Here is a 15501-nt window from a genome sequence, read left to right on the forward strand (position 1 = left end):
TTTATAGGGGCAGTGTTATGTAAAATCCACCTTTTTAGCTTTACATCATGTTTTAATGTTATTCCTTCAAGAACAAACCTTGATTCTTTCATGCATGTTTGACAAATCCTTTAATCTCCATGACAACCATTCAGCTGCACAAAACGCCTGGTTGGACCAAGCCCCGCCTTCAAGGTGCAGCTCCTCCCCCACTCGACTCCATTAGACTAGCCAGCAGTAATTAGCAAACATCTGGTGGAGCTGAGAACCTTCTGAGCTGCATATGAGCTGCTTCTCAGAGCAACGCTGGTAAAAACGTTGATAAAGGGTTAATAGAGGAGCCATGTTCGGATGACTTCCTGAAGGCGGAGCTTCAGAAAGAATACGTTTTTAAAGAGATGGGCCCAATTTCAAGGCATTAAATTACGTTGTTAAATTTCTTTAAAGTCACATTTGATATATGCAGCATTTTCTAACAACTAAAGTCAACATAGTTATTTGATTATGCTATAATTTTTCTATGTGCCTAGAATTACACAATGCTGCCCCTTTAAGTTGTTTTAACTTTAACTGTTGAGTTCAAAACATTAATAAAAGCTATTTCTTCAGTTTTAATTTAGTTGTTTTAGCTGTCTTTAGCATTTATACTAAACTACGAATGATTAGTTAAGAGATTTTTTAAAAAAAGTTAAGTTTTTACCATCAAGTTGACAACAAAATTTCACATTTTTATCCCTTTTAAACTAATTTCCAAGTTTAGTCAACTTTGTAATGTTCATTTATTACTCAGAATTTTTTACAGCTTTGAAGGTTTATTTTTTTATTGTAAATTATGGTCGTGAGTCTAAATAAGACAAAAGGAAATTTTCAAAATTCGTACAAAATTAACATTTTACAGATTCCTACCAGAAAACAAACAAAAATTAATTTCTAAATATTGAAAATTCATGCCTTAAAATATGTTTACATTTTTCAGAAAAAAATTTTTGATAAACAATAAACATACTTGCATTAACTCTTATAAGTACTGAAAATAAAAATAAAAAGTTCTTAATTTTTCTTAGACACAACTTGTCAAACATTCTTAAATGTCTCCTTAAAAATTGTTTAAACAAGGTTTAAAATTCCTATATTTAAAAAAAATATTTACTTAATTTTTTTTTATCTCATGGTGTAATTTGTTCTGTTGTTTTCAATCTGATTGAGAAACCAACATGTAGTATCGGAGCCATACTAAGAAAATAAATACAATTTTGAGAGTAAAGTTATAAGATTACAAGAACAAAGTTGTAATAATATGACTATACTTTTGTTATTTTTAGGGTCTATGATGCATTTAAATATTTGACCTTATCTGTTAAGGATGTAAACAATCAATTCACTTACAATTAATAGTTTATTAGGTTAAAATTAGTTCCAAGCAATTAATAGTCCGTAGTGTTGCAGTTTGGCCGCCATCCAGCAGAAGGCGCCACTTGTCTTCATGAAGCGAAGAAAAACAAAGATGGCGGAGGCGCTTTATTAGAACAGTTGGTTAAGAGAAACGATCCAAACAGCCGAGTGTGGGGTACAACATGCACTTTATGCTGTTTAGAAATATTAAATCCCCACAAACCTCCTTAAGTTTCACCTTCATAGTGCTTTATTCAGCGGAGCAGCTGACGGAGCAGCGTTAGCATGATATGAAAAATGTCGCTCTCTGTTATGGTAAGACGGTCTGCTCTTGACGAAAGAGAAAACGTCCTCTTATTAATTAACCATTAGTCGGTCGGTAAAATCAATCCACTTTAGATTAACTCATTAATTATAACTTGCATTCCTACTTATGTGTAATTATGTCCCTGTGTGAATCAGAGAAAGTCCACAATGCAGTTTGTATATAATCACTCCACCCTGAGGAAACAGCAGTGCAAATAAAATAAAATATGACAGTAATGCTCATAACGAGTGCATTCACGCTTTGAACTTGACCCAAAGTCAACCCCTCTGCTCAGCTTTGGACTATTTCTGGCTAGACCTGCTGTTTGTTCAGGACTCACTTCAAATAAACCCAGTCTCAGTTCTGCTGTGACATTTCTCACTCTCCATCAGCCGCTGTCTGAATACCACAACTTCTTACCCTCCATCATTCATACTCTGCACATCCACACATTCATTCCTGAGCTGAGCTCTGCTGAAGTTACACAACTTGCATGTGTTTTATCTCCAGCCAATGCAAGATGTAAGCGTATATCAGACTCTCATGCTAATCTGGCTAATGCAGACTTGACAAGTTTAAGCTGTGATGACATAGGATGTGTCTAACAACCAATTCACGCAATACGTCAAGTTGCTTTGCAATGTAGCGCCACAGAACGGCTTGGTGTCCAAACGCTTTGCACAGTCAAATGTTCTCAGTAATCTTCATTGGGGCCTGTCGTAGCCTGGTAACGGTGCAGCAATCTCTAACTCTCATCCTACTGGTAGCATCAACATGCTAGTTACTCAATATGCTACCGGTAGTGATAGCCCTCATGCTATCAATAGACTTGCACTTAAGATATGCATTTTAGCTCATTTAAAGCTATGTTGTTGACACCAAACACATTACTACGGACAGCATTTAAGCTAACCTTAGCATTTTGGCTAATTGTAGCTTACACACTAATGTTAGCATACAGAATGGAGTAAGTCCATGTTAGTCAACACAATAATGATTGGAATCAGAAAACTGGGTTCCAAACAACACGCACACTTTAGACATTTTTATTTTCTATTTTTAATCTATCATATCTCTTAGACATCCAAGTTTTCCATCTGTTTTATTTTAAACTACTGTTGCTTATTCTGTAGCAAACCTCTTTTTGATTTAGTTTTTTGCAATCTTTTACAGATTCGATTCCATTTGATCACATTTCAACCACAAACTGAGGTGTATTTCATTTAACAAAACAATAAAAAAACATTTTTCCTTTTTTTACTATTAAGATTCTGAAAAGTGCATTTATCTTCAGCTCTTCTTACATTACGTTACACATTACACTTGATCAGGGCCTGCCCTGTTGCATTAAGCAATAAATCAATTAATCACATGATAAATTAAAGCAAGCTATTTCCATTTGCATGATTGATTATTTTAATCTTTTCTCTCTTTCTGCCAAAAACTGGATTTAAAGTTTTTTGTCTGTTGCTTTGGTCTCAAATAAACCTTTTTTTATTATTATTTAGTTTATAGCAATTTCATAATTAATTGTATTTTTTGTTTTGTTTATTTTGGATATTTAAAATGTTTTCCAGTTTCAGTGTTAAATGTTAATTAGAATTTAAAGTTTATTGGTCTGTTAGAATATAATGACAGTTTCAAGAAAATATGCAAAAAATATGTGTGCCATTAAAAGTTATACTGCAGCTTTAATGGAAACACTACAGTTGCAAAAATGTTTGACATTTGTCAAACTTTTGTGCACATTTGTAATAGAAACGCAGCTTATGAACTTAAAAACATACAATATACAAACAAAGTGTAAAAAAGTCAAAGGTGTGGGAATACTTTAGCATCCAGAGTAAAAAGTTTCTGTGTGCAAATGTTTCAGCTCAGCATTTTGTAATGTATTGCAGTTTGACTAAAGAAAACAATGTTTTCACTCCCATTCATAAAGGTTATGCTTGGACTGCTGCCACACATTACTCCAGGGGCTGTTTAGTCCTGGGAATTACTTTTGGATTTGTAAAAATGGGAAAGAAAGAGAGAGGGTGAGGGAGAAAGAGAAAGGCAGAGAGATAGGGAGAGAGAAAGCTGCTCGGTATCAGCAGCCATCTACTGTCTGATTCTGTCACGCTCTGGTTAGTCGGTAGCTACGTGCCTCACTTTGAACGAGTACAGGATGTTCTAGCTGGCCGAGATAAAAAAAAATGGCAGAACAGGCAGCAAGATCTTAGAAACATTTCCCTTTATGTTCCGGCCTGCAGCTCAGCAAGCTGTTTGATGCTTTCTTGGAAAGCATCAAACATGACAGTTTTGGTATTATAACATCTAAATTCAGGTTATTTCCAGTTGACTTGACGAAAACTGAAATGGAAACAAGCTGAATAATTTATTTGGATTAAAAGTAGAAGACAGAACTGACCTACACTGCAAAAACACAAAATCTTACCAAATATTTTTGTCTAGTTTCTAGAGCACAGGTGTCAAACTCCAATCCTCAAGCGCTGCTGCCCTGCAACTCTGCTCTGCTGCACCACCTAAATATAATAATTAGGTCATTAGCAAGACTCTGGAGAACTGATCTGCACAAGAAGGAGGCAATTAAGCCATTTCATTCCAGTGTTTTGTACCTGTGGCACATCTAAAAACTGGGACAGCGGAGGACTGGAGTTTGACACCCATGTTCTAGAGCAAATATCTTAGTACAATTGAAAGAAAGATTAAATTAACTTGCAAGTAACTTTTCAGCAAGATATGGATGCTTTTTTAAATAAATAATTATTTAATATTGATGGAAAAAAAATATTTCTATTGGCAGATTATTTTGCTTATAACATGGGAAAAATGTCTTAGTGAAATAATCTGGCAGTGGAACAAGTCATTTTTCATCAAAATTAAATTATTTATTTAAAATAAGTTTCTGAATTTTTCAGTAGTTATCTTTCGAGTTACAAGTTAGTAAAATTAAAAAACACGTTTCAAAAACCTTCTGAAGGTAAAGTTACAAATCAGGAGGTGCCAAGCCGTTACCCAGCAACCACAGCAGAGCCCAGCCAGTTGCCTAGCAACCACAGCAGAGCCCCGCCCGTTGCCTAGCAACCCAAACTGAGTTCCTGGATGTTTGGTCGGCTGGTGTAAAGCACATTTTCTCTATGGCAACATCTTTAAAGGAATGTCTAAAATGACTTTATCTGAGGCTCAAAAATGGAGCAGTGTTAGCAGAGCTGTTAGCTTAGCTTTGCTTAGGCCTCTGGTTTCAGATAAACTTTAAACAGAAAACATTTAAACTGGCTAAAAACCAAATTGTGTCTCCAATATTTTATTTTTGTGCAGGATGGGTCCAGAAAAAAGAAGCTTACCAAACTGGCTGTAGATAAAAACATTTTATTTGGTTTTCTCTATACTTGTAAATGTTTACATTTTGCAGTTACATTGAATTTACATGAATCAGATTGGCTTCTGCAGGAACTTGTAGATCTCTGCGTCGGCCGCTGATGTGTGAGACGTTCAGAATCAGATTCCTGTGCAAACGTACATGAAATACCCAAAATGAGCCGAGCTTGAGCAAGGAGGTGAAACACCGAGGCATGGACCAGATTCCAGCGTCAGTTTCACATTTTCTATCATACAGTTTCTAGAGTTTAATGCCCTGCACTCCAAAAAAACAAAAACAAAATCTTACAAAGTATTTCTGGTCTAGTTTCTAGTGCAAATATCTCAGTTAACTTGAAATAAAACAAAACTAACTTACAAGTAACTTTTCAGCAAGAAATAGGAGCTTGTTTTAAGTCAATAATTCCTTGATATTGATTTTAAAAAGTGCTTTTTTCTGCTGGCAGATTATTTCATTTCACAATTGTTACCAAGCAACGCCGGCCAAGCCCAGCCCGTTGCCTAGCAACCCAGTTCTACTTCCACTCGCAGATTATTTCACTTATAACATGGGAAAATGTCTTGTTACAAGGGAAATAACCTGTCGGTGGAACTAAAACTTTTTTTAAATCAATATTAAGGGATTATTGACTTAAAACATTTTCCTTTATTTTGATGAAAAGTTACATGTAGGTTTGTTTTGTCCAATTTCAAGTATGCTTTAACACACTATTTATGCTAGAAACTAGACCAAAAATACTTGGTAAGATTTTGTGTTTTTGCAGTGTAATAATGATATCCTGTCACCATATGCTGCTGCACACTGTCAGCCAGCTGGCTGAAAGAAATCTACTGCACATTTCCCTCTAATCCCTCTCCTGCTTTATAGCAGCAGCAAGATTAATTGTTGTTTTTCTTTTTTAAACAACGGTAATTTGAACATTTTTTCTGTAAAAACCATTTTAAAAAATTAGTATTTTAGTTGAGGTTGTGAGTAGGTGAGAATCTCTAATTCTGCACTGCAAAAACCAAAAATATTACCAAGTGTTTTCTTTGTTTAGTTTTAGAATAAGAAGTTTTATTTATATAGCACTTTTTCGGCAACAAGGCCGTTCAAAGTGCTTTTAAGTGAAAATATCTTGAAATGAGACAAAACTAACTTAAAAGTAACTTTTCAGCAAGATATAAGAGCTTGTTTGAAGTAAATAAATCCTTAATATTGATGAAAAACTAAAAGTTCCACTTATTTCACAGTCAACAGGCCCTGAGCCGTTACCTAGCAACGCCAGCCAAGCCCAGCTGTCGCCTAGCAACCCAGTTGTAGTTCCACTGGCAGATTATTTCATTTATAACAAGACATTTTCTCATGTTGTAAGTGAAGTAACCTGCCACTAGAACTAGTAGTTTTTCTTCAATATTAAGGAATTATTAACTTAAAACAAGATCCTCTAAATCTTGCTAAAAAAATCTCTTTTAAGTTAGTTTTGCCTTTTTTCCAGTGTGCTAATATATTTGCAACAGAAACTTACCAATAACCCTTGGTATTATTTTCAGTTTTTGCAGTGTGTGCCTGTAATGTGCTTTCCATTTTCCTGACTGAGTGAGCATCCGGCTAAGTAACACTGCTTTAATATCTCTTTACATGCGAAAACTGACCGTCTCATTACAACAGCATCTGTAAAAAGTTAAAGAATATATTAGATTAAATAGTATTTGAGTCTTTTTCTTCCTGAGTAAATACACTGGCATATACAATATATTAATTTACACGTCGCTACTGAACATTTAGTGTTAGCAGAGCTGCAGCTCTGAGCTTATGCAGCTGCAGCTCGTCCCTCAGACCGCGGCTTGTTTCTGCAGTCATGAGGATCTGAAACACAGTTTGTTCATCACAGTTACAAAGATACACGATTGAGAAACATTTGGATTGTTTTTTAAGCAGATAAAGTGTATTTTCTCCAGGTAGCAAAGCAACAATAAAGGCTTCAGTGTACAGTTTTTTTCCAGCTTGCAGGGATACATTATGCAGCAGCGTAGTATTGTTTATGATCAGAGCTTCATTGTTAGCGTTGTGCTTTTCCAGACTGTTTTCTGGTTGTGAAGCAGCTGGTTGCAGTCCTCTGCTCTGACGAATCAACGGGTCCCAGGCGATCGCTGCGGCTGACTAATGTTGAGAACAGATGTGCCATCGCTTTCTGTCTGCAGAGACACCCAGAGTGCAGCTACAAATTCAGATGCATTTATCAGCACCTCAGGTTAAAGCTGAGAGCCTGAAAGTAAATCTATCTGTTCCTGCAGCCGCTAAAAGATTTAGAGAAATCCTTCCTTCAGCTTCACTACAACTCTTCCACGTCAACCAAATTAGCTTCTTAATGAAATCAAAACAATCCCTGTGAAATAAATTAAGATGTTTTTTTCTTAAGGTTCCATATTTTTCTGGTGGATTAGCATTTGTAAAGCCTAGGGCTGCAATTAATGATTACTTTAGTAAGTGATTAATCGATTATTCTGATTAATCGGATACAAATATTGGCATATTCTGCATATTTTTCATTTAATTTTAGAAATGCATTAAAAATGCAAATAATCAAATAATTAAATTCAACATTTTATTCCTTTAGTAAATCTGAACCGAGTGAAGCTAAAACAGAAAAGGGTGTTTTTTTCTAAAATGTTAAGTACGGTGGATGAACTGTCATGCTGTGGGCCTCTTTTTCTCCCAAATACCCTGGACACTGGAGTTCATGGCAGGATTTCTACAATGTCAGGGGATTTTAAATAAAAACATTGGACGATGATCTGAAATCTCTGTGGTGAGAAAAACGGGTAAAAGTCTGGATTTTCCTACACTTTTAAATCCGATTATATTAACATTTCAAATATTTTGAGGCTGTTTACATATATTTACTAGAGGTGTTATATTTAGGCTCTGCTCTCCATTATTCTTCATTTTCTGAGTCCTTAGACCAGGAGTCTGCAACCTAAAAAATCATTTAGAGCCGCAAATGTTGCATGACTTTAGAAAAAACAACTAAGAAATTTAGACAAATATCTACTTTAGGGAAATCGTTGTCAGTTTAAAGAATCACCAATATATTTATATTTTTATGATTTAAAATGAAGCTGATGGATATACTTTTTTTAAACAATGAAAAATGCAATTAAATTAAATTTTAAAAAACGGACCTAATCTGGTACTTTTAGTTTCATCCTGTTTGGAAATCCAGAAGCTAACATCTATACACTGCAAAAACACACAGTGTTACAAAGAGTTTTTGTTTAATTTACAGAAAAAAATCTGCTGTAGTGTTGACTTAAACCAAGCTTTTATATTTTACTGAAACATTACTTTTAAGTTAGTTTTGTTTTATTTCAAGTGTACTAAAATATTTGCACTTAAAATTAGACAAAAACTCTTGGTAAGATTTTGTGTTGTTGCAGAATTTATTGTATTCTAAGAAAAATACAATAAATTCTGCAATATTAAAATGTATCTCTTATTATTTGCAATACTGATGATAAACTGTTCGTCCAACTTGATAATAAAATACTTTAAAAAAAGAAATAAAAAATAATCAATTTATGATTGACTTAATTCATCTAAAGGTGTTACTTTTAATTAATAAAACACTAAATACTGTCACAAAATGCTTTAAAGGCGGTTCTTTTGATTTTGAGAGGAATCATCAGCCTGTAAATGTCTTTTTTGATGTTAATTTTTTTCAGTTTTGCTTTGAATTTTCTGCAAACTTTGAAACTTTGAATTTTCTGCAAACTGATTCTGTCAGATTCTGTTCTAAAGCGATTTTTAAAACCCCAATGGGAGTTTTCAGGCGAAATAAATGGTAACAATAAATATATGAAACATTCATCAACAATAACCACCATAGTAGTTCTAATAATAGTAATGATGATGATGATGGTGCCTGCCTCACAGAGCAGGCGCCATCAGGAGGAGGTGATGGTGGGAGGAGAAGCGGAGGACGGTGGCCCCCCCACCCCCTTCGCATCAAACCTGCCCACTGCACCGGAGCCGCCGACGGGCCGTGATGCTGCAGCCGCCCGCAGATAAAAGACCCGGTGCGGCGCTCTGCAGACAGAAAACGCGCAGCGGGAAGTCTGCGGCTGCAAAACCTCCGCAGCAGAAATGTAGAGGAATCATCTGATTTTTGTTGCTTTTAAGGTAATTCATCAAAAGATAAAAACAATCTGAATTACTTTCAGATTTACATTATTATTATTATTATTATTATTATTGTTAATAATAATGACCTCATTATTTTCATCCCGCAGGATCTGCGTGATGGAAGCGTTTCTGCAGAGTATGCCCTCAGTTAACTGTTTCACTCCCGGCGCCCTGCTGGCGGCCTGCCTGGCTCTGCTGCTCTCCGTGTGGCTGTGGCTCCGGCGCCGCGGGGCCACTCCCGGTCTGCCGGGGCCCTTCGCCTGGCCCGTTATCGGGAACGCCGCGCAGCTCGGCAACACGCCGCACCTGTACTGCACCCGCATGGCGAGGAAGCACGGCAACGTGTTCCAGATGCAGCTGGGCAGCCGAACCGTGGTGGTGCTGAATGGCGACGCCATCCGACCGGCGCTCATCAAGCAGGGTCTGGACTTCGCCGGGAGGCCGGACTTCACCTCCTTCCAGTTCATCTCCGACGGCCAGAGCATGGCGTTCGGAACCGTCTCGGACTCGTGGAAGACGCACCGCAAACTGGCGCAGTCCACCGTCCGCATGTTCTCCACCGGGAACCCGCAGACCAAGCGGACCTTCGAGCAGCACGTCCTGGCCGAGTTCAGGGAGCTTCTGCGGCGGTTCGTGGAGAAGACGCGGGCGGAGCGGTACTTCCAGCCCGGCACCGACCTGGTGGTGTCCACGGCCAACGTGATGAGCGCCATCTGCTTCGGGAGGAGGTACACCTACGAGGATGCGGAGTTCCGGGAGGTGGTGGGCAGGAACGACAAGTTCACTAAGACCGTGGGAGCAGGGAGCATCGTGGACGTGATGCCGTGGCTCCAGTACTTCCCTAACCCAATAAAAACCATCTTCGAGGACTTCAAGAATCTCAACCGGGACTTTGGGGTTTTCATCCGGGATAAAGTCATAGAGCACAGGAAGTCCATCGAGTCGAGCGCCATCAGGGACATGACGGACGCCTTCATCGTGGCTCTGGACCAAATCACGGAGACCGCGGGTCTCTCCTCTGGGAAGGACTATGTGACCCCCACCATGGGGGACATTTTTGGAGCCAGCCAGGACACGCTGTCCACGGCTTTACAGTGGATCATCCTCATACTGGTCAAGTAAGAAACTTTTACTTTGACTTTGTTTGCTGATTTAATCAGATGTAACGCGTCAGTTATTTTCTACTCTGAGGTGTGTGACACATTTTTGCACCACTATAAACCTGCAAGACAATAACGATCCTGTCAATTTACTAGTAACTTAAACTAATCTGAAAATTTACAAGCTTCCTCTTGATAGACTGAAATTAATTACTGTCTATTTTGAAAAGCGTTTTTCATCTCTATGCCTGTTTCCTCCTCTGTTTTTCCTTTTCTGCCTCTCCATATTTACCCTCAGCATGACTCCAATCGCCTTTTCTTTTTCTGGCGACCCCTCTGCAGCGCCCCTATGCGTCACATTTAATGCATTCTCACTTTTTGCCCCACTTGGTGCAAATCTAAGCAAGTTTAATTCCATGTGTTTTAGATGAAGGTCAGTGCAGGTCAAGTCAGGCCTGATTTAATCAACTTTAACCACATTTTAAGAGACTTCTCGACATGTTCTTAGTTTTCAGTCTTTTTGTTTTCACTTTGAGGGATGCAGCAGCTGATTAGCTCACGCTGCTCCCAGCTTCCTGTTAACCCTGCAGAGACATGAGGAAGTGTTACTGCATGTGTGTTATGCAAGGAGTAAAACTGAACACTGGTGAAAGTGAACAGTCAGCTGTTTGCAGTGACTGCTAGCACGTTTATGTAATCAGTTTTTAGAAAAACGGGTTAAAGCTGCAGAATGAAATTTTTTATAAAAAAAACATATTTTTCACATATTTGTTAAAACTGTCACTATGTGGTGAAAGTTTGATATGAGACAGATAATCTGTGAAAAAACTTAAGCTCCTCTGCCTCCTCCCACTGCTAACTAGAAAAAAACAATCAGAGAAAGGGGGCGGATCTTAGCGCTGTCAATCATCCTTGCTCCTCCACTGCTGCTACTGCGTCTTCCTCATATCATAGCATGCTAACTAGCCAATGAAAGCAAGAAAACAGTTTTCCTGTAATGGACATTTGTTTAGTAGCGCACTCACGAGGATGACTGACAGCACCAAGCCCCGCCTCCTGGCGCTCATTGGTTGTTTTTGGTCTGGAGCGGTGCAGTTTTAACAAATATATAAAAAAGCATAAATTTTTTGTAAAAGTTACATGCTGATGTCACACCTTCAGGTATCCTGAGATCCAAACGCGTCTTCAGCTGGAGGTGGACAGAGTTGTGGACCGGAGTCGCCTGCCGTCCATCGAGGACCAGGCCGAGCTGCCGTACGTCATGGCCTTCCTCTACGAGGTGATGCGCTTCACCAGCTTAGTCCCGCTCACCATCCCCCACTCGACCGTCACAGACACCTCCATCATGGGCTACGCCATTCCAAAGAACACCGTCATCTTCATAAACCAGTGGTCCATCAACCACGACCCGGCCACGTGGTCCAACCCGGAGACCTTCGACCCCGAGCGCTTCCTGGACCCCCAGGGGGCGCTGAACAAAGACCTGGCCGCCAACGTGCTCATCTTCTCGTTGGGTCGCCGGCGGTGCATCGGCGAGCAGCTCTCCAAGTTGCAGCTGTTCCTGTTCACGGCGCTGCTGGCGCACCAGTGCCGCATCACCACCGACCCAGCGAAGACGCTAACCCTGGACTACAAGTACGGCCTGACGCTGAAACCGCACGACTACGCCATCGCTGTGTCTCTGCGGGAAGACATGACTCTGCTGGACGCTGGTGCCGCTCAGGCAAACGAACAACTAGCAGAATTACAGGCAAAAGATTAAAGATTAAAGATTAAAGGCTACAGCAGGGCCTGCAACCTGCGGCTCCGGAGCCACAAATGGCTCATCGGACCTAAAAACTTTAGCCAAAAATGAAAAACAACCGTTTTAGTATAAATATAAAAACAAATGCTGAATTTTTAATAGGTTTCCATTTTATTCCTGCAAAAAATGGAGAAAAGAAGTCAGCTGAGGCTACCTATAGCTTAGCCAGCTAGCTATAGCTCAGCCAGTTGGCTATTGCTTAGCCAGGTAGCTATAGCAGCCATAGCTAGAAGCTACACTGGGGTTTTAAAAATCGCTTTAGAACAGAATCTGACAGAATCAGTTTGCAGAAAATTCAAAGTTTCAAAGTTTGCAGAAAATTCAAAGCAAAACTGAAAAAAATTAACATCAAAAAAGACATTTACAGGCTGATGATTCCTCTCAAAATCAAAAGAACCGCCTTTAAAGCATTTTGTGACAGTATTTAGTGTTTTATTAATTAAAAGTAACACCTTTAGATGAATTAAGTCAATCATAAATTGATTATTTTTTATTTCTTTTTTTAAAGTATTTTATTATCAAGTTGGACGAACAGTTTATCATCAGTATTGCAAATAATAAGAGATACATTTTAATATTGCAGAATTTATTGTATTTTTCTTAGAATAATGCATTTAAATGAATTAAAATCAATCACGACTAGAGAATTTTGATATAATAATAATAATGATTATTATTATTATTATTATTATTATTATTATTATTATTATTATTATTATTATTATTATTATCCCGATGACGTATTTTGAGCATGATAAATTATAGGACTTGAACAAAATCATATTTTCTTCCCTTTTTTATTTTATCATACTGCTGGCTTTATTTAATTACTAATTTACTTAAGAGAAGATTCTCATATAAAACATGAACCTGTGTTGCAGCTGTATAAACAGCAGCGACTCTCCATCCTGCAGGTTCAGCAGAGTTCATTCTGTCTCATCTCGATCCGAACAGAAACATTTAAAATGCTACTTGTTTTAGTTCTCATTTCAAATTAAAAGCTTTGCAGATTCATAGAGAGGCATTAAAACAACCACAAACTGAAAATGTTTACGTCCTTAACTCTAAACGTCAGCTTCAGTCTGGATCGTTTCGCTTTTAAAATCTACATTTTCTCCAACAAATATTTAAAGCCTGAGAAGATTTAAGTCTGGGTTACAAATAAGGAAGCCGTGAGATCCAAAAAGGGTTTAGCAGCCTTAGTACATTTGAGACAGAGTTGGTTATTAAATCCGTTCATATCTTCGGATTAAATCCCCGCCAGGCTGCGTTTTCCTGCGGAGCCACAAGGAGGAGGCGAACCCGCAGGTTTCCTCATCAACATGCGGTGCGATCCCGCAGGACGGGCGGTAACGTTACTATAACCCCAGTCCAACTGGAGGATTAATAACGGAACAAAAACATGAAATGTGTGTTTTATCGTCAAACATCTGATTCAGATAAAACTTACAGCAGTAAAATTAAAACCTGCTGCTAATCACATAAATCTACTCTGAAAGTGTTTTAATGTTATTTCCTTCTCGCACTGAATTATTATTATTATTATTATTATTATTATTTGACTTCATCTTGAGTCTGAATGTTTTTCTGCAGGAATGATGTTTATTTCTAACTTTGTTGCTCAGATTTTCTGGAGCTGCGCTTCAGCACCGCGGACAGCGGCTCAGACCGCCTGAACATGTTTGACCCTAAAAAAATCACATTTAACTTTATTTTTCATCAGTCCTAACTTAAAAAACTAAATGAAACCAGCATAAAGCCGCATTAACATAAAAGAGCATAAATACAGCGATTTATCCCGTCGGTTAAGGCCTTAAAAAGTGTCATAATTGTTTTCGAAAATATATTCTACTAGGAGATATAAAAAAAATAAACAAATTTGTCTTTTTGAATAAACATAAGTCAAAAATTGCACTCTTATTAACATTAATCTCTTTAAATTCCCCAATACGCGAATATTAACTCCATGAGGACAGCCTTGAATTTATTAATCTAATTAAATATTCATTTATTTTTATTTTTAAAAAAAATTACTATAACATAAATAATTAAAATTATAATTGAGATTTTTTTTAAAAACATTTTAAATTAAAATGACGGCGGGAGAAATGTGGCCTTTTGTATATTTTAGTTTTTTAGCTAATCAACACCAAACGACATATTTTGCAGCTCTGAGGCTTTTTATTTTTATTTTTAAAATGCTTTTAATAGAAAGTGAACTCACTGCGTAAAGACCCTCAGGCTCGACGTAACTCTGATGACGTCACTCTGACCCGTCACAGTGTCCGCTGCTGATGCGAGGCTGAAGACAAACCAGTGGAAATGGTTCCCGCCTCTCTCCACGCGTGGAAATATTTAACATTTAATCTCCCGTTAGGCGAATCTTTGTCAGAGAAAACTGAGGCGGGCCTCGTCATTATTCCGTTTTCTGTTTTATTTCTCACCTAATATCTCAAACAAACATTTTCAGGTGTTTCATTTAAACATAAATATTATTTATTTCAGCATTTCAAGTCAAAATGTGGATCTCATGGAGTGGCTGACAGTCATATACAGAAAACAAGAAAATACATGTATTTTTAAAGCATAAATGTTCTGTTATGGCACTCTGCACAAGGAAAGTTTAGAGGAAGGAAAATCTGTGAAGAAAACCGATTGAAGGGTTTGGGAAACGGTAAATTTTGGGTTGAGCTTCAGTTTGACGTTTCCATATTTAGGAAGAATCATAAAAATAAATGTTTGCGTATTTAATCTGTTAAATTGGGGGTGCCCAAAGTCAGTCCTCGAGGGCCGGCATCCTGCATGTTTTAGTTCTCTCCCTGGTTTAACACACCTGGATCAAATGATGGCTTGTTAGAGGCCTAAGAAGAACATTGACATACTGAAAAGGTTGTTACTACCACCAGGGAGAGAAGTAAAACATCCAGGATGCCGGGCCTGGAGGACCGACTTCGGGCCCCCCTGTGTTAAATGAAGGACTTTCCCTCTTTCAATTTACAGTCATTGTCAAAATATGTATTTTCATTCTGGTGTTAAATGTATTGAAATGTTGTGAGCGACACTTAAAAGCAATAAAAACATTTTGTTTGACTTCACATTTCCTGATTTCTTGAAATATATCAAATTTACACTCCATTAAGGACTTCGAATATATATGGATAAAAAACAACAACTTCTTTAACTCTCGTAATTTTATTCATTAACTTTTAGCATTGCCGACCCCACCAGGTGGACAACGGGGGGCATGGCCCCATCTTCAAAAAATAGATAGATAGATAGATAGATAGATAGATAGATAGATAGATAGATAGATAGATAGATAGATAGATAGATAGATAGATAGATAATACTGTGTTGATGGCCAAAGGGGATTTTT

At 37.9% G+C, this 15501-nt stretch overlaps 1 protein-coding gene across 1 annotated transcript; it reads left to right on the top strand.

Annotated features, from left to right (window-relative positions):
- The first annotated feature begins 9048 nt into the window (after nt 1-9048).
- cyp1b1 (cytochrome P450, family 1, subfamily B, polypeptide 1) lies at nt 9049-15220 on the top strand. The gene is made up of 3 exons (XM_014992316.2): nt 9049-9218; nt 9329-10339; nt 11483-15220. The coding sequence occupies exons 2-3, from the start codon at nt 9339-9341 to the stop codon at nt 12081-12083; spliced, it is 1602 nt and encodes a 533-aa protein (XP_014847802.2). The 5' UTR covers nt 9049-9218; nt 9329-9338; the 3' UTR covers nt 12084-15220.
- The last annotated feature ends 281 nt before the right edge of the window (nt 15221-15501 follow it).

Source organism: Poecilia mexicana, unplaced genomic scaffold (genome assembly GCF_051168715.1).
Source record: "Poecilia mexicana isolate PSO_F unplaced genomic scaffold, ASM5116871v1 scaffold_15, whole genome shotgun sequence".
In the NCBI taxonomy this organism is placed as follows: Eukaryota; Metazoa; Chordata; class Actinopteri; order Cyprinodontiformes; family Poeciliidae; genus Poecilia; species Poecilia mexicana.